Source organism: Athene cunicularia (genome assembly GCF_003259725.1).
Source record: "Athene cunicularia isolate RWA chromosome 12 unlocalized genomic scaffold, athCun1 chr12_part1, whole genome shotgun sequence".
NCBI lineage: Eukaryota > Metazoa > Chordata > Aves > Strigiformes > Strigidae > Athene > Athene cunicularia.
Genome location: NW_020799116.1, coordinates 13676246 through 13700871, shown reverse-complemented (window position 1 = coordinate 13700871; position 24626 = coordinate 13676246). Strand labels below are relative to the sequence as shown.

The 24626-nt window shown below is 58.5% G+C and overlaps 1 protein-coding gene across 3 annotated transcripts in view; it reads left to right on the top strand.

Moving 5' to 3' along the window:
• The first annotated feature begins 11 nt into the window (after positions 1-11).
• CELSR3 (cadherin EGF LAG seven-pass G-type receptor 3) overlaps positions 12-24626 on the top strand; it is a 34034-nt gene continuing 9419 nt past the window's right edge. For 2 of the 3 annotated variants that reach the window (XR_003399283.1, XM_026857354.1), the window contains exons 1-23: positions 69-2817; positions 10644-11276; positions 12896-13118; positions 13549-13664; positions 14536-14624; positions 15050-15207; positions 15420-15583; positions 16052-16177; positions 16354-16523; positions 16748-16933; positions 17080-17190; positions 17434-17602; positions 17848-17989; positions 18188-18308; positions 18628-18811; positions 18903-19004; positions 19626-19640; positions 21259-21353; positions 22081-22290; positions 22679-22862; positions 23378-23527; positions 23738-23915; positions 24220-24387. Coding sequence is in view for 2 of the 3 variants with exons in the window: in XM_026857354.1 (XP_026713155.1) it covers positions 171-2817; positions 10644-11276; positions 12896-13118; positions 13549-13664; positions 14536-14624; positions 15050-15207; positions 15420-15583; positions 16052-16177; positions 16354-16523; positions 16748-16933; positions 17080-17190; positions 17434-17602; positions 17848-17989; positions 18188-18308; positions 18628-18811; positions 18903-19004; positions 19626-19640; positions 21259-21353; positions 22081-22290; positions 22679-22862; positions 23378-23527; positions 23738-23915; positions 24220-24387 (6341 nt within the window). In the remaining variant the exon portion in view is untranslated. Of the gene's footprint in view, positions 2818-10643; positions 11277-12895; positions 13119-13548; positions 13665-14535; positions 14625-15049; positions 15208-15419; positions 15584-16051; positions 16178-16353; positions 16524-16747; positions 16934-17079; positions 17191-17433; positions 17603-17847; positions 17990-18187; positions 18309-18627; positions 18812-18902; positions 19005-19625; positions 19641-21258; positions 21354-22080; positions 22291-22678; positions 22863-23377; positions 23528-23737; positions 23916-24219; positions 24388-24626 lie in introns of all 3 variants that reach the window. The other variant, XM_026857355.1, reaches the window with a different exon arrangement.

Sequence of the window (24626 nt, the reverse complement as noted above, 5' to 3'; positions counted from 1 at the left end):
TGGGTCCCCCGCGGCGGCGGGCGCGGCGCGCAGCCCCCAACCGCCACCCGCTGTTCCCCCAGTACAACTACCAGGCGGAGGTGGCGGAGAACCAGCCGGCGGGGACGGCGGTGGTGGCCGTGGCGGCCCAGGACCCTGACGGGGGCGAGGCGGGGCGGCTGGTGTACTCCATGGACGCCCTGATGAACAGCCGCTCGCGGGAGCTCTTCAGCATCGACCCGCGGGCCGGGCTCATCACCACCACGCAGGCCCTCGACCGCGAGAGCATGGAGCTGCACTACTTCCGCGTGACGGCCGCCGACCACGGGGCGCCCCGGCTCTCCGCCACCACCATGGTGGCCATCGCTGTGGCTGACCGCAACGACCACGACCCCGTCTTTGAGCAGGGCGAGTACCGGGAGACCATCCGGGAGAACGTGGAGGAGGGATACCCCATACTGCAGCTGCGGGCCACCGACGTCGACTCCCCGCCCAACGCCAACATCCGCTACCGCTTCGTCAACGAGCGGGCTGCCCATGCTGTCTTCGAGATCGACCCACGCTCCGGCCTCATCACCACCAGCGGGCCGGTGGACAGGGAGAAGATGGAGAGGTACTCCTTGGTGGTGGAGGCCAACGACCAGGGGAGGGAGCCGGGGCCCCGCTCCGCCACGGTCAAGGTCTACATCACGGTCCTTGACGAGAACGACAACACCCCTCAGTTCAGCGAGAAGCGCTACATTGTCCAGGTGAGGGAGGACATACGGCCCCACACCGAGATCCTGCGCGTCACTGCCACGGACCTGGACAAGGACAACAACGCGCTGGTCCACTACAACATCATCAGCGGAAACAGCCGGGGCCAGTTCTCCATTGACAGCATCACTGGGGAGATACAGGTGGTGGCCCCACTGGATTTTGAGGTGGAGCGAGAGTATGCCCTGAGGATCCGGGCCCAGGATGCGGGACGCCCTCCCCTCTCTAACAACACTGGCATGGCCAGCATCCAGGTGGTGGACATCAATGACCATGCCCCAATCTTTGTCAGCACTCCTTTCCAAATCTCTGTCCTGGAGAATGCTCCCCTTGGCCACTCTGTCATCCACATCCAGGCTGTGGACGCGGACTACGGCGAGAACTCGCGCCTGGAGTACAAACTGACGGGGGTCTCATCTGACACGCCCTTCGTGGTGAACAGTGCCACGGGGTGGATCACCGTCAGTGGGCCCTTGGACCGGGAATCGGTTGAGCACTATTTTTTTGGGGTAGAGGCACGGGACCACGGCTCTCCATCTTTATCTGCCTCTGCCAGTGTCACTATCACTGTCATGGACGTCAACGACAACCGTCCGGAGTTCACCCAGAAGGAGTACTTCATCCGCCTGAATGAGGATGCGGCAGTGGGGACCAGCGTCCTCAGCGTCACAGCGATCGACCGGGACGTGAACAGTGCCATCACCTACCAGATCACAGGAGGCAACACACGGAACCGCTTCTCCATCAGCACGCAAGGCGGGATGGGGCTCATCACTCTGTCTCTGCCGCTGGACTACAAGCAGGAGAGACGCTACGTGCTCACTGTGACGGCCTCCGACCGTACCCTGCGTGACAACTGCCATGTTCACATCAACATCACCGATGCCAACACACACCGGCCTGTGTTCCAGAGTGCCCACTACTCTGTGAGCATCAATGAGGACCGGCCTGTGGGCAGCACCGTGGTGGTGATCAGTGCCACGGATGATGATGTGGGGGAAAATGCCCGCATTACATACTACCTAGAAGACAACGTCCCTCAGTTTCGCATCGATCCAGACTCCGGGGCCATCACTCTCCAGGCAGAACTGGACTATGAGGACCAGGTCACGTACACATTGGCTATCACCGCCAAGGACAACGGGATCCCCCAGAAAGCAGACACCACCTATGTTGAAATCATGGTGAATGATGTTAATGACAACGCCCCCCAGTTTGTCAGCCCTCATTACCAGGGCATGATATCTGAGGATGCACCTCCCTTCACCAGTGTGCTCCAGATCTCTGCCACCGACCGGGATGCCCACACCAACGGGCGAGTGCAGTACACCTTCCAGAACGGGGAGGATGGGGATGGAGACTTCACTATAGAGCCCACCTCGGGGATTATTCGCACTGTCCGCAGGCTGGATCGTGAGAACGTTCCCGTCTATGAGCTGACTGCTTATGCTGTGGACAGGGGCATCCCTCCGCAGCGAACTCCTGTCCATATCCAGGTTACCATTCAGGATGTGAATGACAATGCTCCTGTCTTTCCCGCTGAAGAGTTTGAGGTCTTGGTAAAGGAGAACAGCATCGTAGGCTCTGTCGTGGCCCAGATCACGGCTGTTGACCCAGATGAGGGACCCAATGCCCAGATCATGTACCAAATCGTGGAAGGCAACATCCCTGAGATATTCCAGATGGACATCTTTTCTGGGGAGCTCACAGCCTTGATAGACCTGGATTATGAGACAAAACCCGAGTATGTTATTGTAGTGCAGGCCACCTCTGCCCCTCTGGTCAGCAGAGCCACAGTCCACATCAAACTCATTGACCAGAATGACAACAGCCCTGTTCTCAAGAACTTCCAGATCCTGTTCAATAACTATGTGTCCAATAAGTCCAACACCTTCCCCTCGGGGGTCATAGGGAAGATCCCAGCTTATGACCCTGATGTGTCTGACCGCCTCTTCTACACCTTTGAGCGGGGAAATGAACTGCACTTGTTGATTGTAAATCAATCGAGCGGGGAGCTGAGGCTGAGCCGTAAGCTGGACAACAACCGTCCGCTCGTGGCCTCCATGCTGGTGACTGTCACAGGTAGGGTCTGAAAATCATTAAATCATTAAACCTTTAGTGCAGTACCTTCAGGGGGCTCCGCATGGTCCCCTGCGGGGGATGGGTCGGGGACTGGCAACAAGATTTGGACTGGGAGTCCCTTACAATATCAGGGGATAATAGTGGAGGGGCTGGGAAGGGTGGCAGCAGGGGGCATGCTGCAGGAGAGCGCTCTGTAAGGGGGCAGGGGCCGGAGGTGGTCTGCAAGAACAAAGCATCGTTACTCAGCTGTGAGGATTGCTTGTAGCTGCTAGTGAGACACCTTTGGAGGTGCTGTCACCAGCGAAGCTGGGATGTGTGCTGTAAGGTGCTTCCTGGGCATGCCGCCAGTTTCTGGGGTGGCCAAACTGCCGGCCCAGGGACCAGCATGCTGCTTCGCTCCCAAGCCGGGGTGGCTCTTCTCCCTGCCAGGACAGAGTGCTTCCCATCTGTGCTCGGGAGGGAGGGATTGAATTCTGTGTCGGGAGAGCCCTTTTTAAAATGCCTGTCTGTTGGTAGGAAATGGTTCAGATTGGATTCTGGCTGTGGCACCTACCAACACCTGTGCTTGGTAGTCTGGCTTCTAAAAGCTGGTACCACCTTTCTGCAGCCAACTTAGCGTTGCAGGGGACAGCTGTGACCAACCTCAGAGTACGGTGCTTAAAACTTGCATCGTGTGTGTTGCCAGAGTATCCAAATGCAGATGCTAGTGGTAGCTGCTGAGGTGGCTTTGGGGAGTGTTGGGGTTCCCTCCAGCCCACCTGGGGGCAGGGCAAAGATGGACCTCGGGGCTTGTCTGTGAGCAAGCAGGGTTTCGACCTGGAGCTCTCCACTGCCTGAGCTTTGCCTTCACCATCAGCCTTTCTTTGCTCGCAGATGCATGATCTGAAATGGAGGCATCTGTCCATCGCTGAACCGAGGAGCAGCTCTGGGGGAGGGAGGGCGAGAGCCCTCTTTGGTGGGGCCAAGCACCGAATTACCAAGAGTGCCTGGGGAGCTGTACATTAAATTGTGATGCTTCCCTGGTCCTTGGCTACCAGCTGCCCTCCCTTTTCACCTCTCTCTATCCGGCTTGTGCAGTGAGGGGAGGATTTCCTTCAAAAGATAGAATGAGGGCTTTAAGAGGAGACCTGTTCAAGACAATCCTGCATAGCCAGCACCAGCCCCCCAGTGGATGGGGGCTCTTTGGGGGTTAATTGTAACTGCAGGGCTGACTGAGAGTGGGTGCAGGTGCACACATGCCCATTGCTGGAGATGGGGGGTGGTTTTGACCTTTCCAGCTTGAGCCCCAATGGTTTTATGCAAGCCTTGCCTCCTTGCACACTTAACCCCGCACAAAGGCAGGAGACAATCACGTCCTGAAGTCCTGTGTCGAGCCGCCTCGCGGCGAGGGGGCCCTTGCAATTAGAGTGTCGTCATCTTCCAGTGGGAAGGGAGACTGGGAGAGGTGCGTGCACGAAGGAGGGGAGAAGATGGAAGGGGAAGAGCTATAACCGGGGAGGGAAGTCAGACACTGGAAAATGGGCCTTTTGTTGGCTTTGATACTGGCTGTGGAGGTGGAGGTCTGGTTTGGGTTTTCCATCTTTATTGTTCAAAGCCCCCCGCCCAGCTGGCAGCTCTGTCAGCCCCATGCTGTCGCTGTGTGCAGGGGGAGGGTGGGCGGGAGGGTTTGCAGAGCTGGCGGCCAGGACATTCAGACCCAGCTGCATTGTTTGACAAGGCGCAGTGCTGTGCCGGAGCACCCTCCTCCTGCAGGAAAGCAACAATAGCACCTAGGTGGGTGCCCTGAGGGTCAGCATCCAAGGAGGGAGCAGCTTGCCTGCCTGTGAGCTTTATGGTTCCTTTGAGGGAGGTCGGATCCCCCTAAAACACAGGGCAAGGGGCCCTTCTGCCTGCCTGTGAGCTGTGTTTTCTCAGCACCTACAGGCCCTTGTAGGAGGCAGGGAAGACTTGGGCCATCACAAACCTGTGCCTTTTCACAGGGACTGACAGCCAGAAACTGACCCCAGCTCCTCGCAGACGTGTGGGCACCTATGGCTGATAAGAACTGTTCTTGTTTTGCATCCTCACCGACCAGTGGGGTGGTGGGGCTGTGTCTATGGCCAGCTGCAAGCACAGTGTGAAATTGTGGAATTGTAGGAGACTGACCTGGTGTTGACTTTAAACCATTCCAGACTGGTTTCACTGGGACAGGCTGCTGGGCTGGTGGGAAGGGTGGAGGCTCAGTTGCACTCAGCTGTGACTGTTGCATTGCCCTCGTTCCCCTCAAGCTCTTTGTAAACAGCTCCCCTTGGCCTGCAGCCCAGGAGCTTGCCCTGGTGAGGGGACCCATTTGTCCAGGATATCTCACCTAAAATCCCAGCCTGGCAGGGAAGACCCCCTAGAGCACATGTGTCCTGATTCCAGTGTCTGAACACATGAGAACCATCTTTTCAAGATGGGTAAGGGTCCCAGGGCTGCCCTGGCCTTTCACAACTTGCATGTCTCTCCTCTCTTGAGGAGCCCACTCTCAGCACCTTCCTCTCCTGTTGGGTCCATCACAGCTGGAGGTGCTGACCACAGAGTTAGGGTGGGAGACTTAAATCTGTTTCTGGTTAGGGAACAGTTCTGGAGTCTTCTTGGTTCTTATATTTTAGTCCCTGTCTTTAGAGCTACCAGGAGAGTGACATTCATACTCTGTGCTGGGTGAGAGGAGTCTGATTTACTTCTGAGATCTCTTAACCTGCCAAGTATCATCAAAATCTTGAGAGGTCTGCCAAAGCCCTTCAGAAGTGGTGAAGAATGTTCACCTTACCCATACCTGTCTCTTCCCTTCCCAGTTTCTGTCAGCAAGTGTTTTACTGTTCCTCAGCTGCAAATGTGAAAGCTACCTGTCTGTCCCCAGAGCACCCTTGTCATCTCTGGGGTGGCTTCTCAGGGTGTTGCAGTCAGAGCAGTGGCTTTTGCTCTCTCAGAGCCTGGTCCTGCTGCACAGAAGAGCACAGGTGGTGATGCACCGGAGCCTGTTTCTCAGCTCCTGGTCCCCCCACATGAGAGACGGGTGCATCCCTTCAGGGAGGCCGTTTGAGCTGAGCTGCCTTCTTCCCAATCCCTGGAGCTCCCTGGGAGGCTGAAGGCCAAAATGTTTGCTGTAGGGGAAGGGGAACCTCTGCTAGTGACTCTGAGGCTCTTGGGGTGGGAGTGTTGGTTAGAGCCCATGTCTTGTGCTGCACAGTGGGCTGGGGTGCTGCCCAGGGATCAGAGAGCCTCTGGCAGCACAGGGGGACAGGAGAGATGGACTCTGGCAGACCAAGGAGACTGCTGGGCAACGATGGGCAGCCCTGTTACCCCCCAAGTGGTTTCCAGTTAGGCCTGGAGCTTCATTCCCAGGTGGACAGCGCAGCTCCCCAGGAGGAGCCGGCTGCATATCTTGCTCTCTGGTCAGAGCTCTTCTTTCTGTAGTTTTGCTGCTTTTGAATCTGGCAGTTGTCAGTCTTAGAAGTGTAAACATAATGACCTGGTGCTGCCCAGCACGGGGATGAGAGCCCCTTGCATCCCTTGTCCCTGCTTCTTTCCCTGTAGGCGTGTTTCCAGGGCTCCTGCTCTGCTGCATGAATATTCACCAGGCTCCAGCTCTCCGGTCACAGGATTTAATCAGAAAGGCTGAGCATTCGTGATTAAAATGCCTCCCAGGGGGGTCAGTGCCTCCAGCCAGCTTTGGGCTTTCTTTTGGTAGCTTTTTTTTCTCCCTGTTTGCAGAGGGTCATTCTCTTAACCATCTGCTTCCCCTTGCACGGAGCTGAGGGGGGAAGCAGACCTGGGTGTGATGCTGAGGTGGGACAGCATGTTATGGGGGAGCTTATCAAGGAGGGCTGTAGGGCTGGGGTTGGCTCTGCGTTGCTGTGGGGAGCCTGGGCTGTCCTGCCATGGACTGGGCGTCAGGCACCCTGCAGCCCACCTTATTCCCCAGCCACAGCCTCCTTGTTCCTGGGAGGTGTTGCTGGCCTCTGGCATGCTCCAAGACTGAGCATCACAGCCTAATAACAGCCGTAAATCAGGCAGATGTCTGCCTGCCTATTGCTGGGCGCTGAGTGGCCCTCAGGGAGGGTGTGAGCTTTCCCCTGGGCCTTGTGGCTGTTTCTGGGTGAACCATGAGCTGGAGAGAGGAGAGTAGGAGGCAGCTGGGCTCAAATTGAGCTCATACTTGGCCACAAAAGCAAACTGCAAGGAGGGGACAAAGGGAGAGGAGAGGGAGTGGGGACGCGGCGATGAGAAGGAAGCTAGTGTCAGAGTGGTGGCTGGTGCTGCCTCACCAGGTGGTCCCTCAGGGAAGGATGCCAGGCTGCTGGTAGCTTGGGGAACATATGTGACTGAACCAGGCTTGTGCTTTCCCCTTGCTCCTTTTTCCCCAGGGCTGAGTGATCTCAGCAGCCCATGAGCCTCTTGCAGAGAGAAGGTGCCTTGGGGGACACAGGTGATGATGCCGGTTACTTGTGCTTAGCCCAGGCAGTTCTAAATCCCCTGGCACATCCAGCCAGGTGCTGGATGGAGCTGTTTGGTAACCACTGCTAATGCTGCCGTCCATGTCAGAGCCTTCAGCATGTCACACAGAGCAGTGGTTCCTCACCTTGTTTCTACATGGGGCAGAAAGCAGTTTGATTTCAGAGAGAAGCAACCCCCCGCTTCCTCCAGGAGATTAGCTCCTGGGTGACTGTACTGGCACTGCTGCTCCCTCAGCCTCACGCAAGCCTTATCTCCAGAGCACCAGCCCCGGTGCGCAGGCTGGTGCTTGCACAGGAATTTGCAGGGTCACCAGAAAGCTTTCACCTTCTGAAGAGTAGAAGAGAGAAGGAGGGAAAAAAAGGGAGACGTTTCAATCTTTAAATCCTCCTGCACTGCAAACTTCAAACGGTGCTGAAGGAAATCAAAAGGCTTTTCAGTGCAGCAGCCATGGGAAGAGAGGAACAGTAAAGACAGCTTTGCACATGAGGCTTGCAGCTACGGCACGGGTCAGGGATGGGGGACTGGCTTCTACAGCCTTGGTCCTCGTCGGGGCAGGTGCTGACTGGGGTGCTGGGAAGCCTGCTGCCCCTTGTGCCACCTTGCACTGGGTTGCAGGAGATGAAGCAGTGCTGAGCGGGGTTTGCCGGGCTTGTTTCATGTGTGGCTTCAACACAGGCTGGCCAGGGCTGCCTGGTGGCACTGACCTGGTCGTTAGTCTGTCCTGTGCATCCTGGCAGTGGTGCTCATTTGTAACTGGCTGAGTTACATCTGTGCTGGGGAGATGTGCTGTGCAGTTACTTCCCACTTGCTTGGCAGGAGAGGTGTGGCAGCATGAGGCTGTCCTGCGCCTTTTCATGGCTCAGGACAGGATCACCTCGATGATTGTGCGTCCCCTCCCTGCTCTGAACAGCACAGGCTGGTGTCGTACCCGGGTCGAGAGAGGGGCAGAGATTACAGTGTGTGAGTAAAGGAGCAGCTCCCCTGTGTTCACACCAGTAAAGCACTGTGGTCCCACCATGGGCTAGGCCGGGCCACAGCACCTCTGGCACAGGGTGCTTCTAACTGGGTGGCCATGCCAGTGTGCTTGGTTATAACCCACACAGCTGCCCCTGGGGCTGGGAACAGCCAGAGCTGCTGAGGGCTCATCCTGCAGCTTTCTGGCTGTGAGGCAAAGCAGCCCAGCCCTGGGCGCCTGGTTTGCCCATGTCAGCATGTGCTGGGGCATGGGTAAGGGCTGGGTTGAGGCAGAAGAGGGGCTGCCCTTGGTGGTGCTGGCGATGTCTGTACTTTAGCTATTCTTCTTCTGAAGCAAGATCCACCCTCCTGCCTACCTTTTCACAAGCCCATCTCCCATGTCAGTGTTTAAATTGGGGCCCAGAGTGTTGAACCTTACATGGATGCCCAGGAGAGGATGCATGAAGCTGTCTCTGCCAAGTTGATTTGCCTGCCAGGGGTCAGCGTGGCAGAGAGGGAAAGGGAAATCCCAGAAAACTCCTTGCCCATCATTCGTGTGACCTTGCCTGCAGGGAGGCACAGGCAGCTGGACCCGTTGTCCCCAGGAGAAGGGGGTGGCTTGTGTTTGCCACTCATTGGTCACATGTAGGGGATGTTACAGCAAAGCTTGGTACCCTGGGGTAGTCCTGGGACTCACTATCGAGATGTGCTGATGTAAATGTTGTATTGGTATGTTGGAGAGCCAGGTTTCCAAGGAAACTTGGGGGTTTGGGGCTCTCAGGTGGATGGGGAGTGGGAGATGGGAACAGCAGGCTACAGCCATGTGCTGGTGAAGCCCGTGGGGCACCAGTGTTGGGGTGCTGACAGTGGGCTGGAAGACAGATGACCTCATTTCAGCAGGAACAGTGAGGCTCTCAGTGAGCCTCATCAAGCATTTCTGGGGCCACAGAGGTTGGCATGGTCCTTGCTTCACCGTGCTGAAGGCTGGCTCTGCCTGCTGGAGCCTGTGCTTGAGGGGGACTGGGAGAGAGGAGTCATCCTGGAGCAGCAGATGGCCTTCTCCCCCCTGAGTGCCCTGGCCAAAGCTGCTAGCCAAGGTGCCTGTGGTGGTCTGAGTGAGGGGGACATTGGCAGGCTGCTTTTGTGGGATATCTCCTGGCAAAGCCACAGACTAGGGTCATGTAGAAAGGAGAGTTAATGACTAGAAAATAAACCCACTGCTCAAACTTCTGCCTGGGCAGACTGACAGCCCCAGCAAAGGGCCAGGCAGCTTGCATTTGGGCAGTGTAAAGTGGTGAGGCTGGGGCAACTGTGGTCTGGAAGGGACCAGTGGGAGTTTTATCTGGACAATGGGGCTTGCTGTCTGGCAGGTCCCCAGCTGGAGTAATTACTGTCTCTGTCTCGCTGGGAGGGGTGCCTGCCTCTGCTTGTAGCAGGGTTTTTTGGAGGAATTAGGCACATGGTCACATCTGTCTGTCTGTCCAGCTCCCATCATGGCCAGTATTTACTAATTTGCAGCAGTGTGTGACCCTCCAAAGTAGCAGGATTTCTGGGAGCTGAGTAGATGGGGTGCGGCAGGGGACCAAAAATTGCATGGCTACTGGGATGGGTGCTGCAGTGGGAACTGCACCATTGCCTGTCCTGGTACTATGCTGCCTGCACCCCTGAAGCCTGAGCTTCTGGCACTGAGTGTACCAAATGTGGGGGTGAGATGCTGCTGAAGGCCAAGGTCCTGAGAGAGCAGGCGGGCATGCTCCAAGTGTGTGAGCACACTCCATGTTCACGCCTGGGAGATCGCTTGCGTGGTGCGGGGTCCCAAGAGGAGGGAGTTTGTTTCTAAGGAAAATAAAGATTAAAGAGAATTAAACAAACGGAAGATGGGCCAAAGGAGGAAGAGACGTGGAGCAGATGGTGAGAAGGGGGGAAGCAGGGAGACCAGCACAAAGCTTTGGAGACCCTGGAGGAGAAAGGAAGGAAACGGCAGGAGGAGAGCACAGGGAAAGGCAGCGTGGGGGAGGCAGACAGGGCGCAGCAAACCACCCCCAGCCCTGGCATCGGCTCCTGTGTTTGCCCGGCCTCCTGCTGGGACTTCCTTCTGCCCCAGTCTTACCAGCATCTTTGTTCCTGAGGGCTCAGTTTGCTGCTGAGATCCAGGATAGGGAGGAAACATGAGAACTGTCTCAGTGGAGAAGCTGAAGGGAGGGAGAAGGTGCAGTGGCACCCTCCAGCCCAGGTGGCACCCTGCTAGCTCCCAGGGCTGTGGCTTCAAGCTTCCTTAGCCAAGGACTTGGGCCTTTTGGGGGCTGCACTGGAGTGTGGGGCTCTGCCCCGAGGTAGGAGATCCTCCAAGCAGCAGGCAAAGACCTGCAGGGTGTCCCTGTTCTCTCCCACAGATGGGATCCACAGTGTGACGGCACAGTGCGTCTTGCGGGTGATCATCATCACGGAGGACATGTTAGCCAACAGCATCACGGTGCGGCTGGAGAACATGTGGCAGGAGCGCTTCCTCTCCCCGCTGCTGTCCACCTTCCTGGAAGGGGTGGCCACAGTGCTTGCAACGCCCAAGGAGGACATCTTCATCTTCAACATCCAGAACGACACGGATGTGGGCGGCACAGTGCTCAACGTCAGCTTCTCAGCGCTGGCACCGCGGGGCGGGCGCTACTTCAGCTCAGAGGAGCTGCAGGAGCAGCTGTACATGAAGCGCATGGCGTTGACGGGTGCCTCCATGCTGGAGGTGCTGCCCTTTGATGACAATGTCTGCCTGCGGGAGCCCTGCCAGAACTACATGAAGTGCATCTCTGTCCTTAAGTTTGACAGCTCAGCACCCTTCATTGCCTCCCCCTCCACTCTCTTTCGGCCCATCCACCCCATCACTGGCCTGCGATGCCGCTGCCCGCAGGGTTTCACCGGGGACTACTGTGAAACAGAGATCAACCTCTGCTACTCCAATCCCTGCCTGAACGGTGGGATTTGTACCCGCAAGGAGGGGGGATACACATGTGTTTGCCGCCAGCACTTCAGTGGTGAGTGCCCGGGGCTGGGGGGCAGATGGGTGAGCGGGTCCCTTGGCGCTGCTGTCACCATGTCAGGGTGCTCTTCCCAGTGTCAGAGCCCCTCTTTGCCTGCAGAGGTCCGGCTCTGCTCCCAGTTCTCCGAGTTTCCATGGTGCTGGATGTGCAGGGCTGAGGTTGCCATAGAAATCTGTCTTGTAGGGAGGTGACATGGAGGGCTCCTGAAGACCCTGGCCACTGCCTCCAAGCCTTTTTCACAGAGCAGAAGGACCAAGCTGGGCCATGCCAGGCAGGGGCACAGGAGGCTCCTCAGCCCTGCCCCATGTCAGTGGGGTGATGGGCTCTGGAACTAGCAGAGGTGCTGGTTTAAGCCTATGCCAGTCTTCAGCTGGTCTGGCAGAGGTGTGGAGCCCATGCTGGCCCCACATGCAGTGGGTGAGCTGCTGCCCACCCAAAACAGAAGGGGAGGCTGGGCCTAGCTTCCCCACCAGTCAGGATCTGATCCAGGAAGATCTGATCCTAGCTGCGGGGGAGTCCCTGGGCTGGCCAGTGTCTTGTTACTGCAAGTCCCCAGCGGACTGTGGATATCCATGCCCAGCCACTGGCAACCTGGGGGTGAGGGAAGGTGGCCTGTGGCTTCTGGGAAGGGAGCCCCTGCCTTGCCCTCCCTGCCAGGAGGGAGCGTGGCAGCAGATGGCTGCCTTGGAGCTGTTCTCCTGTTGGTGGCTCCTGGTGAGATAAGCAGAGTCAGTGGTAATTAACCCCCGGCATTTGAAGCGTGAACAGCCATTAGCAGATGGGTTAATGAGCTCGTTTCCCTGTCACTTCATGCTGTCTCCTCATCCTCCTTATGTGCCATGGAGCAAGTAATGGGAGCAGGGCCTGGGGCGTAGGACTGCAGCTGAGCAGTTCCCTGTGTGCTGTGGGGGCAGCACAGGAAAGGGGCTGGCCAGATCCCCTGCACTGCACTGCTGAGCTGCCTTGGGGCATCCCCGTTACTGATGCCAGCAAGGTGCAAGGATATTCGGTGTCCCTTATCTTTCTGGTTTCCGCTTGGCTTTTGCTCTTACCTCAGGCCTGCACACAGGGTTAGGAGGCTCCTGGTGCTGTGGGTGAGATTTTCATAGCTATTGGCAGGGGAACTCAGTGGCACTGGGCGTTATCCACACCCTGGATCCAAGGCTGCAATGCCTGTCCCAGGCCTGTGCGGTGGCAGTGACCAAGGAGGCAGCCAGCATCACCAGGGCTTTCCTGGCTTGTCCTTGCCTCTCCGTCCTTAGGACTGTGCAGCCCAGCTGTTGCCAGTCCCTTCCTGTCCCATTCCCGCGCCATCCTGGGTCCAAACTTGCCCCTTCAGCTGAAGCTGGCATCCCATCCAGCCCAGTGGCTCGGGCTGCAGAGCTTGTGGTAGTAGCCAGCTTGCTGGCTACTGTGGGGAACACCTGAGTGACACCTGGGTTGTCACGTCCTTCATCTGCCCCCAGCCACCCCACAAGCTCCTGCGCCTTGGCTGCCCTGCCCCAAACCTGGGCTGAGGTCTGCACTCCTGAGGCAAGGAGTGGATGAGTGGCCGCTACGTGTGTGCCTCCCAGCCAGGACATGTCCCAAGCCTCTCGTCTTGCTCCCACCAGGTGAGAACTGTGAAGTGGACAGTCGCTCAGGGCGCTGCGTGCCCGGCGTGTGCCGCAACGGCGGCACCTGCACCAACAGTGCCGATGGGGGCTTCCGCTGCCAGTGCCCAGCGGGTGGCTTCGAGACGCCCTTCTGCGAGGTGTCCACACGGTCCTTCCCCCCACGGTCCTTCGTCATGTTCCGGGGCCTGCGCCAACGCTTCCACCTCACCCTCACCCTCTCGTGAGTCCTCTCCTTCCTCCACTGGACACTAGCACCTGCTGGTTCACCTGGCCCTGCTCTGGTGGGTCCTGTGTACCTTGGGCCTGTCCAGGGACTCGCTGATGCTCTCCAGACTCTGTATTACTGGCTTTGCCTCGCCATGGGGCTGCCCTGGTGCCTTTAGCAAAGGTACTAGCATGTCTTCCCTGGCATCAGCTCATCCCTTCCTTAAGTATCTCTGCCCTTACTTGCTGCCAGCTCTTTGCCTCTATGCCCCTAAAGCATCTGCTGGATCAAGCTCCCAGCTTCTTCACAGCTGGGTTTGCACCCAGGGCCAAGCCCATGTTTCGCCCTGTCCCTGTGCTGGGACACTGATGCATGCCATGGAGAGCAGGGATCTTTGCATGCTCCTTGTGCACACCCTGCCCTCCTGCTTCCTCCCTTGCCCCAGGTTCAGCACCGTGGAGCCCAGCGGCCTTCTGCTCTACAACGGGCGCCTGAATGAGAAACACGACTTCCTGGCAGTGGAGATCATCCAGGGGCAGGTCCAGCTGAAATACTCCACAGGTAGGCTTGGCCCTGCCTGTCGCGGGATTTGTGCCGTGGGAGCTGTGAGAAGGCCTGCTCTGAGCAGGGAGAGCGGGGTGCTGCCCTGGGCGGAGCCCACGCTAAGGGAGACAGGGTTGAGAGGTGTTGGTGAACATCAGTGGATGGCACGGGGGATGGGTGTGGGTCTCTGGTCCCTCCCTAGGCTTAGGAGTACAGGTGCATCAGGGAGGTTGTGAGCACAAACCAGGACAAAGCCTTTAGAGGCCTCTGCTGCTGTTCTGCCCCCTTATATCACCACAGGCTTCACCTCTTGCCTTGCAATGAGCCAGTCTGGAGAGGAGGACCGTCCTGGGAGGGTGTTTGCTATCCTGTTGGTCCCATCCCTGCTACCTTGTGCCATTGCTGTGCCCATCCTGTGCCCATCCTGCCTGCCCTGAGGGCTGTCAGGATCAGCTGCCAGGAACCCTGGGCCCTCGTGTTAACAACTTGGCCTTCCCGCCTGTCCTGTGTCCATCACTCCTCCCCTCTCCCCTCCACACAGTGCCTGGTGGCTGCTACTGCTCTGGTTGGGCTGATCCCCTCAGGGCAAGCAGAGGGCAGCTGGCAGGGGGTCAGATGCACAGTGCCAGGGCACCCCAGCAGTCAGCCTGGACAGAGGAGCTATCCTGGGATGCTGACTGACAGTCCCAGGGCTACAATTCCCCCTGCCACACTCCCGTGCAAGGCTGCAGCAGGCAGAGGCCAGCATTCTGAGCTTGTCTCCCTGGAGCCCTTCTCCATCCCAGCATGAGACCATCGGCACCGCAGGAGGTTTGGTGCCCACAGGAGGGGTGGGCTGTCTGAGGGCTGTCTGGCTTCCCTCAGTGTGCCATCATTCCTGTCTCTGCAGGAGAGTCCAGCACAGTGGTGAGCCCCTATCTGCCAGGGGGTGTGAGTGATGGGCAGTGGCACACGCTGCAGCTCCACTACTACAACAAGGTACGTGTGCCCCAGCTGTCCCACCACACACCTGGGCCTTTCTCCCTGCCAGGCGTGAGCAAGTGACTCTGCCTCTCCTGTTCTTTGGCTCTGCCCTATGGGGGAGGCTAGTGAGGGAAGGCAGAGATGGTTTTTCAGCCCTTGGGGGTGGGTGCAGTGGAACAGATGGCTGGGTGCAGGGGTGACTGACCCTTAGGACTGCACTTGGAGGCTGCACGAATGCGCTCCACGCAGTGTCCTCGCCCATGTCCATCTCTGGCGCTGCTTGCTGGGCTCGGCTGAGATGTCCCTCCTGCTTCGCTCCCACCTCCAGCAGTGCAGTGGTGCCTGGGCCATGCTCAGGACCTTTCCTTGCTGTTGTGCGAGCCCTCGGGTGCCTGGGTCTGAAGGCATGTGTGCTGCTAACGCCCTGCCTTTGGTTTCAGCCCAAGGTCAGCGCCCTGGGGGTGGTGCAGGGCCCCTCCAAGGACAAAGTGGCCATCTTGACAGTGGACAAGTGTGATGCCTCAGTGGCCCTGCAGTTCGGCAGCGAGATTGGGAACTACTCCTGTGCTGCAGAGGGTGTGCAGACCAGCTCAAAGAAGTGAGTTCCTTGGGGACTGCTGGGCACTGCCGTGGTGGTGAGAGGAGCAGGGCACCTGGGTTCCCTGCAGAGTCAGCCCTTCACGTGTGGGACCTTGGCTGTGTGTACCTGTCCCGGAGGATGACTGCTTCCCGGCCCCTTGTACTGGGGAGCCAACTGACTGGCTTGAGGCCACTGTAGCTCTTAAAGCCCTGGACTTCTGTCTTTTGTAGGTCCCTGGATCTCACAGGTCCCCTGCTCCTCGGAGGGGTCCCCAACCTGCCGGAAAACTTCCCTGTCACTCACCGTGACTTTGTGGGGTGCATGAGAGACCTATACATTGACAGCAAACGCATTGACCTGGCCTCCTACATCGCCAACAATGGAACTGCTGCAGGTACCAGTGCCTCTGCTCCTGCCAGCCCCTGCCCTGGGAATTGCCTCTCCTGCTCACACAGCAGCATTGCTGAGCTGTAACAGTGTCATGGGAGCACAGCTGTAGCTGAGCATCTTCCCATCAGAGAACAGGGCCTCCAGAGCCCCCTACACGAGCCAGTCCCCACCCCAGCTAATGTTCTGGGAATGTCCCCTGATCCCAAGTGCAGAGCCTGCAGAGCTGGCATGTTTGAGAGATACTAGGTAGTCATTCTAGCTCCACAGTGTCTTTCTTCTGGCATAAGGAGCAGTAACAGCCTTGGTCCTCATCCCTGAGCAGGCAGGGCGTGTGTAGAGAGGCTGAGCAGCTGGGCTCAAGCATGCCTCTGGCAGCCAGGGAAAGGGCTGGTGGGCAGTGGTGCTTCTCAGTGTGGGCTGGGGGAGGTGGTGAGCAGGTCAAGGCTGATGTGGGTGACTTTGATACCTCCAGGCTGCCATGCCAAGCACACGTTCTGCGACTCCAGCCCCTGCAAGAATGGTGGCACCTGCTCTGTCAGCTGGGGGACCTACTCCTGCCTCTGCCCTGTTGGCTTCGGGGGCAAAGACTGTCGCCACCGTGAGTGAGCGGGCACTGCTGGGCATGGGCAGGGTGGGTATGTGCAAGACTGTGCTGGGGTTGCTGTGGAGGCAGAGTAATGAGTCCATGTGAGATGCACTAGCTCTGTTGTCCTTGCATCTAGTGCTCCCTGTGTAGTTCCTATCCCTTCTCCTCACCTCCAGTTTCCTTTCCAGCCATGCACCATGCCCACTATTTCCAGGGCAACAGTGTCCTGACCTGGGACTTCAAGACAGATGTGAAGATCTCAGTGCCATGGTACTTGGGGCTGGCGTTTCGGACCCGCCAGCTGGACGGGGTGCTTCTGCAGGCCCATGCTGGCCAGTACACCACCCTGCTCTGCCAGGTAGGGGCACAGCACCATGCTTCAACCTCTGCTGGCGTCTGCCCCATGAGAGCAGGAGGACCCTGCCCTCCATGTTGACTCCAGACCAAGCAGAGGGTGGTTGTGGGGAGAGGTGTTTAGCAGGGCTGGGTTTCCCTTGCTGTGCTTAGAGGAAGGGGAGGCTGGAGGCAGCCAGTGTTGGTGAGGCCTTGGCTCACTTCTGCCATTGCTGGTTCCCTCTGCAGCTGGCTGGGGGCCTGCTCTCCTTCATGGTGAGCAAAGGGTCCGGGCGCAGCACCAGCCTCCTCCTGGACCAGCTGCGGCTCAGCGATGGGAGATGGCATGACCTCCAGCTGGAGCTGCGGGATGTCCGCAGTGGGCGAGACTCCCGCTACATCATCACCCTCACCCTGGACTTTGGGCTCTATCAGGTAGGTGCTGCTTGAGACCCCAGCACCAGAACAGGAACTGTGGGGGTGCTCAGGATAGATGGGCTGGGCTGGGCCTCTGCACACTCAGAGAGGGCTGGGACAGGGCTGATGCCAGTTGCCTCATGTTATTCCCTTTCCTTCTGCAGGATACGGTGGTTGTCGGAAATGAACTGCATGGCCTGAAGGTGAAACACCTGCACGTGGGGGGAGTCCTAGGCTCTGGTGAAGTGCAGAATGGTCTGAGGGGCTGCATACAGGCAAGTCCATTGCTCTGAGCCTTCCTTTTCCGGTTACATGGAGGGCTGGAAGCACAGGCCTGGCAGCTGCTGCCAGCATCCATTGTGCTGGCAACACTTCCTTGGAGCGTTCAAGGCTCTGGGGTGCTGCGGGGCAGCAGGGGTGATGGGGGGTGGCTGCCCCGGGGGTTTGTGGAGGGCAGGAGGACTGGAGCCTTGTGTGTCTGTTCTATCTTCACTCTGGTTTTGTCACCTGCATTGCAGGGTGTGCGACTGGGTGACAGCATCACCGGGACTGTGCTGCCCAAGCCCAGCCATGCCCTGCGGGTGGAGGCTGGCTGCAGCGTGCCGAGCCCCTGCGACTCCAGCCCCTGCCCAGCCAACAGCGTCTGCAAGGATGAGTGGCAGAGCTACTCCTGCATCTGCCAGCCAGGTAGGGCCTGCAGTGTTCTGCCACCCCTTTGCTCTCCATGCCTGTCTGTCCTCTCCCCTTATGGCTCCCTCCTGGCTTGTGACTGCTATCCTGTCTATCACTTGGGCAAGTCACATCCCTGTCAGACACTCATTAATTTTTCTGGAGGGCAGAATCTCTCCTGAGCCTGCTGAATCCACTCCTCGGTGCTCTAGCACCTCTCAGGGGGAAGGTGCTTTACACAGTGCTCTCTGCCCACACTTCAGGGTATTATGGAGGGGACTGTGTGGATGCGTGTCACCTCAACCCCTGCAAGAACAAGTCGGTGTGTCGCCGCAAGCCAGGATCACCCCTGGGCTACGTGTGCGAGTGCGGAGGGAACTTTTTCGGGCAGTACTGCGAGCACAGGTGAGACGTGGGGCACAGGGCAGGGCCATGGACTCCATGCCTGGCTCTGTGCTGTGCTCTGTGCTTTCTTCCCAGCTACGTGACCAGGGACCTCTCAGTGCCACCTGGCTTCTTGGAGCTGCTGAGCAGTTGGGCTGGTGGGAGGAGAAGGCCGGGGAGATTTGGTTGCTGTAACAGTGGAGGCATTTCTCTCCCTAGGATGGACCAGCAGTGTCCGAAGGGCTGGTGGGGGAACCCCACCTGCGGGCCCTGTAACTGTGATGTGAACAAGGGCTTTGACCCCGACTGCAATAAAACCAACGGGCAGTGCCACTGCAAGGTGAGGGGCAGCTGTGCCCATGGGGACGTGGCCCATGGCTTGCCTGGAACCCTGCTTGTGCTTGGTGCTGTTCCTTGTCCCCTCCAAAGGCCTGGCAGCTGCCCAGACCCTACTTTGTGTGCCTGCTTCTGGGCCAGATCCCTACTCAGCTGTTCTGTGCAGCCCTCCTGCCCCAGCACAGTGACAGTGGGGGCACTGGGAGTGCTTTTAAATAAGGAGAGCCTGGATCTTCTCTGCCCTGGCTCCGGTGATTCCCCAGGCACTGTCCTTGGCTGCTGCCCTGAGGGGCTGGCTGATGGCTGTCCCGGTCTCCCCCCAGGACTTCCACTACCGCCCCAAAGGCAGTGACACCTGCCTGCCTTGCGACTGCTACCCCGTGGGCTCCACCTCACGCTCCTGTGACAGGGAGACAGGCCGGTGCCACTGCCGGCCCGGGGTCATTGGGCGCCAGTGCAATAGCTGCGACAGCCCTTTTGCCGAGGTGACGTCCAGCGGCTGCGAGGGTGAGTGTGGGCATGGTGGGGAGCTGGTGCTGTGGGGCTTGGTGTCAGTGGCCCCTCTGTGACCAGCCCCCTGGGGTGCGTGTCTCCACAGTGCTCTATGACGGCTGCCCCAAAACCCTGAAGGCAGGTGTGTGGTGGCCCCAGACCAAGTTTGGCTTCTCTGCTGCAGTGCTGTGTCCTAAAGGCTCCTTGGGTGAGTGGGGGATGCGATGGGGAGGGGAAGGGGCTGCCTGGCTGTCCTGCCAGGGGCTGTAGCAGCCCCAGCAATATCACTTTGTTCTCATGCTGTCCCAGTCCTGTTTAGCTGGGCTTGAGGGCCGGGAGAAGGAAGTTGGAGGAGAAAATGCCGCAGCCTGGGGGAGAGCAGAGGGGTTGGGCTATGGGGCTAGGGCTGCGAACAGGATGTGGGGTCTAGGCCCATCGCTCAGCCCCCAGGGCTGTGCTGTTGCCTCAGTCCCCACCTTCTCCGTGCTGCTTTTTGATTTCAGCAAGCTTGAGGCTGGGGTCAGCCCTGGCACAGTAGCTCGGTGCCCCCAGTGCCTTGCTGTGGCTCTGCAAGCCCTGTCCTCGTCATGTGCTGCGAGGGGAGCAGGGCACAGCATGCTGTTAGGTGAATGTCTCGGGACCCAAGCTGGAGGAAGCTGTTCTCGTGGTGGCAAAGGCGTGAGCAAAGTGCCTGGGACTGTAGGGCAGCACAAGCCCCAGGGGACAATACAAACCCTGTCCTTCTCCAGCCGTTCACCCCAGGAGGAGGCAAGTTTGGCTCCTAACTGTTGTCGCTTCTCTCCCCGGTTCTCTCGCCCTCCGTGCTCAGGCTTGAGGGGTGCAGGTAAGGTTGTTCCCATCTCCTTCCCCCTGTGCTGTAAGGGCTGCGCCATGTGGCTTTCCCTCCCTGCTCCCTGCCTGGCACCCTGCACACCCCTACGCTTTCCCCACTGCTTCTGGAGCTGTCAAGTGTCTTGCCAAATGCTTTGCCTGGCCTCACTGCTCCTACAGCTCTTCCCTGCTCCCAACACACTAACCAGCACAAACCTGGCTGCAGCCGCATGCAGCTCCTGCCACCCGCTGTCCTGAGCCTGCAGCATTGGCTTGGGGCAGGTCTGCGCTCCGCTCCCCAGCTGGGATGGATCCTGGCTCTGCCGGGCTGGTACCTGCTTGCTTAGCCTGGGAGGGGAGGGAGCTGGTGCTGAGCCATGGGTGGTGAGGCCAGGGACGCCATGGAGGAATGGCCATGGGGTGGAGGAAGGGGAGAGGTGTTTGAGAGGGGGGCAGTTGGATGGGGGCAGGAACTGGTGGGCACGCACAGCACAAGGTCCTGTTCCCTCTGCCTGGCTGGCAGGGGGAGGCAGAGGGACCCAGGGGCCAGATCCTGCCCAGATCTGCAGCTGACCTGATCTCTGTTCTCTGCCAGGGCAAGGCAGCAGTGTGGAGGTTTCTTTGTTCTCCCTGCTCCCAGCTGCAAGGGCGCTGGTTCCTGTGCTTGTGCGGCTGGGGGAAAGGTGGTTGGGGAGGACAGCTAGGAGCTGGAGATGGTGGGAGGGGCGCACTAGTCCCTGGGGCTTTTCTGAGCAGCAGCTGGAGTCTGATCCAGGCTCCCTCTCCCCACCCTGGACATGCTGCTGCCCTCTCCCAGCCATGGGCACCTGGCAGGGCTCCCTGGGCCCTGCTGCTGTCCCCAGCAGGGCCTGGTCCACAGTCCTGACAAGTACACTAGGGTCACCTGGGTTCCTCTTGCCCAAACTGTGCGTGGTGACACTCCCAGCCCAGGACACCACTCTCCGTGTCGGCTTTAGCAGCACTGTCAGTGGTGGTCCCATTCACTGCTGGCCTCAGCCAGGGACTGGGGTCTTGCGCTGGCTACTGAACCCATGCTGCTGGAGGGGGGTCCTCCATCCCACTCTACTGCAGGGGCTCATCTCTGGGGTGGGTTTGCCAGCCACACCGCAGGGCTGTTGTTCTTCTGGGGTGACTGCCATGTAGAGAGAGGCAGGACCTCAGCAGGCATTGCAGGCTGCCAGCTGGGGGGTCCCTAGAGCTGCATGGGCTTCAGTAGTTTGGGATCAGATATGCCCTGAGGACAAAGACATGTCCCCACCAGGAACCAGGGGCTTCCCCAGCCCAAGTCCTCCCAAGTCACTTGTTCCTCTTGGCAGTTCTGTGTGATGACACTTGGTGTGATGCAGCCCAGAAGCACACGTAAGAACCCAGCTTCTGGAGGGAGGGGACAGCCACAGCTTGCCGAGGTGATGCAGACCAATGGTGGAATGGGTTGCAGTGGTGCAAAGCAGGAAGATTGCCCTGGAGTGTTACAGGCCCTCCCCATCACTTGCTGGTGCTGCTCTTTGGTATTAGCTGGTGTAGAGGGTCCCTACTATGGAGGATGCTGCAGGGGAGCCATGTATCCTAAGCTGAATTTCAGACATATCCTTCCTTCCTCCTGACTTTAGGTGCAGCTGTCAGACACTGTGATGAGGAGAAAGGCTGGCTGGAGCCAGATCTCTTCAACTGCACTTCACCTGCCTTCAAGGAGCTCTCCATGCTGGTAATCCTCTCTCAGCTCTGCAGCCCTGACAGGGCAGGAGCCATATGAACAAGGGCTCATGTCCAGGTTTCAAAGAACTCAGCTCTCCGTGAGCACCTAGAGTAGGAGAGGGCCTTGCCACAGTGCTCAGCACCTTTCTCTTCTCATCTCCTGCCCCCAGATCCATCCTGTGGGAGCATTGGTCTGAGCTGAAGTTCAGTTTGGTTTAGTCTGATCCTTTGAGTGTCCCCATCAGAAACAATGTGTATTGTGCCTCAGTATTTAAGAGGAAAGCAGATAACTGAGCAGGGCTGAATTGTTTGCAGCTGGCAGGATGTCTGCCCTGTGGGACATCTGTAAGCCCCAGACCCTTCAGTGACAAATCCCTTCAAAGTATCCAGGCAGGTCTGCTGAACACTTGCATCCCACCAAGGCTGAACTTTAGCTGAAACCAGGAGAGTTTCCAGGGAATTATTGCTAGATGCTTGCATGTCCTTTCATCTTCTTGGCCTCTGTCAGATATCGTACTGGGTTAGCTGGGCCTGGCCCAGTGCAACCCCTGGTGTGTTGCTGGAGGCTGGTTGTCTGCCAGAGATTCTCCCTGTTCTAGTGACCACCACTGTGAGTGTCCCTGGCTTATGCTGTGGTTTCAAAAATCATGTCTGGGTCCAGAGTGCCTGCAGCATCCCAGTTTTCCAGTGAGGAATCTGCTTAATTGTCTAATCCCCTCCTTTCTCCTCACTGGCAGCTGGAGGGCTTGGAGAGAAATGAAACTGAGCTCAACACAATTGAAGCCAAGAAGCTGGCCCATCGGCTCAGAGCAGTGACAGACCACATGGACCACTACTTTGGCAATGACGTGCACATCACCTTCCGCCTGCTCTCCCGCCTCATGGCCTTTGAGAGCCAGCAACGTGGCTTTGGCCTGACAGCCACCCAGGATGCCCACTTCAATGAGGTGAGTCCTTCACCAGATCAGGGTGGCTTCTGATGCTGCTTCTCTTTATCAGCCACCCTGAGCCTCGGTCTCTGTTGGGATCGAGGATGTTGTGAGACCATGTCAGAGTACAGGACTCCCCAGTGCCACACAGACATTGACCCACAGCATTGAGACCTGTGGAGGCCACCTGCGTGGTCAGGGCTGGAGCATAGGGTGAAAGTCTCTGCAGGATGCTGGCTGATGAGCGTTGAGGGTGGGGGCCCATTGTAAGAGAAGGTATCCCTCTTTCCTGATCCCTTGTGCAGCAAGCTGGACAGAGAGGACAGTGCTACAGCCTGGGGATGGTCAGGATGGGGCCCAAAGGCTCTGCTTCCCTCACCCCTGGCCCTGTGTCTCTCCCGTGCAGAACCTGCTGCGTGCGGGCAGCTCTGTGCTGGCACCCGAGAACCGGGAACACTGGGCCATGCTGCCGCACAGTGAGCACGGCAGTGCCAGCCTCATGGAGCAGCTGCGGGACTACTCGGGCACACTGGCCAGCAACATGAAACTCACCTACCTCAACCCCGTCGGTGTCGTCACCCCCAACATCAGTGAGTAGGGTCTGGCTGGTGGTGGGGCCTGGTTGGGGTGGTGTTGGAGCCACTCCTCCGTCACACCCTGTCCCCTTCTCCTTGTCTCACTGCACCTCAGCAGGGGTGCTGAACAGGTTCTTCACCTCCTTGGTGGCTCTCTCAAACATGGGGAGGTGTTTGGTCTTGGTCCCATCCCTGCCTGATGCAGCAGACACACCCCCAAGAACCAGCAGAGCCACGAGTGTTCTGCCCTCTCTGAGTTACCCCCAGTAAAACCCGAGTCTCTAGTGAAAAAGCCACTGGTCCCATGGCAGAAGTGGCCTGTCCTACAGCAGAGCAAGGATCTGGGCTGGGAGGGAGCACTGTAGATACTGGGATCTCATGCCATACCCAACCATGGGATACATCTACAACCCAGCCTGTGGCTCATATGGTCCCTTCGCTGGTGACTTCAAACCTGGGGTACCCTGGAGCATGGTTGCTCTCCAGATGGCCATCCCAGAGCTGGTTTTTACTTCCTTGCTCCTCCGCAGTGCTGAGCATCGATCGCATGGAGAACCACTCCCATATCCGCCGGCGCTACCCTCGCTACCACAGCAGCCTCTTTCGTGGCCAACCCGCCTGGGACCCCCACACCCACGTTGTGCTGCCGCTGTCGGTGCTGAGCCCCCCGAAAGCTGAAGGTGAGCATGTGAACATCACTCAGGGAACAGCATGGGTGGGCGTGGAAGGGAAGACGTGCCCCTGCTGAGACCTGGCTGTCAGAGGTCCACAAGTCACCTCTGAGAGCTCAGAGCTTCTGACTTCACCACATCCCAAAGGCTCCTGGTGGGTTCACAAGCTGCCTTCGGAGCAACGTGTGTGTGTTCTCACCATCCCCTTGTGTGCCTCAGCTGCCTCCACAGCAGTGCCCACGCTGGCTGGGGGCGAAGGCAACTACACTGTGGAGAACTCCCCGAGGCAGGTGCTGCCGGAGCCTGAGCCCGCTCTCACTGTGATCATCCTCATCATGTACCGCACCCTGGGGGGGCTGCTGCCTGCACGCTACCAGGTGGATCGCCGCAGTGTCAGGTACGTCCTCCTCCCCTTTGCCCACCACAAGCACCAGTGGAGAGAGGCTGGCTGGACTCTGCTCTGCTCCCTCTGGCAGTTGCTGTGTCTGTCTGCAACGGCTTGAGTTTGGTTCCCAGTCTGATGGTCTTGAAGTGCTCTGCCTGTTGGCACCTTGGCCTTGCTCTGCCCCATGCTTCCTGACCCCTTGGTGTGTGCTGGGCAGAGATACTCCTTCGAAGGCAACAGTGCAGGGCATCTGGGAAGTCCCCGGAGGGCTGCAGCTGCCACCACGGTGATAGTAGAGCTCCATCACTCCTTGCAGGCTCCCCAAGAATCCTGTGATGAACTCCCCCATCGTGAGCGTCTCTGTGTTCAGCAATCACACTTTCCTGCGAGGGCCCCTGGACACCCCTCTCGTGCTAGAATTTCACCTGCTGGAGACAGCCAACAGGAGCAAACCTCTCTGTGTCCAGTGGAACCACTCCAACCCGTGAGTCAAGCATAGCTGGGCCACTCTCTTTGAGCTGCTTTCCCCAGGCACCTCCTTGCTCCATGAGGCTCCCAGGCCATAACGGGCTGTGTGCCTGGGCAGCACCAGGACGTGGGAGGGTTCCGCCCTCTCCCAGGGGGTTCATTCTCGCTGGGAGGGCACAGCAGAGTCCCTGCAGGGCTCTGGCTCCAGTACTTCAGCTGTAGAATGCAGTTGTTACCTGCTGATACAAAAGCCTT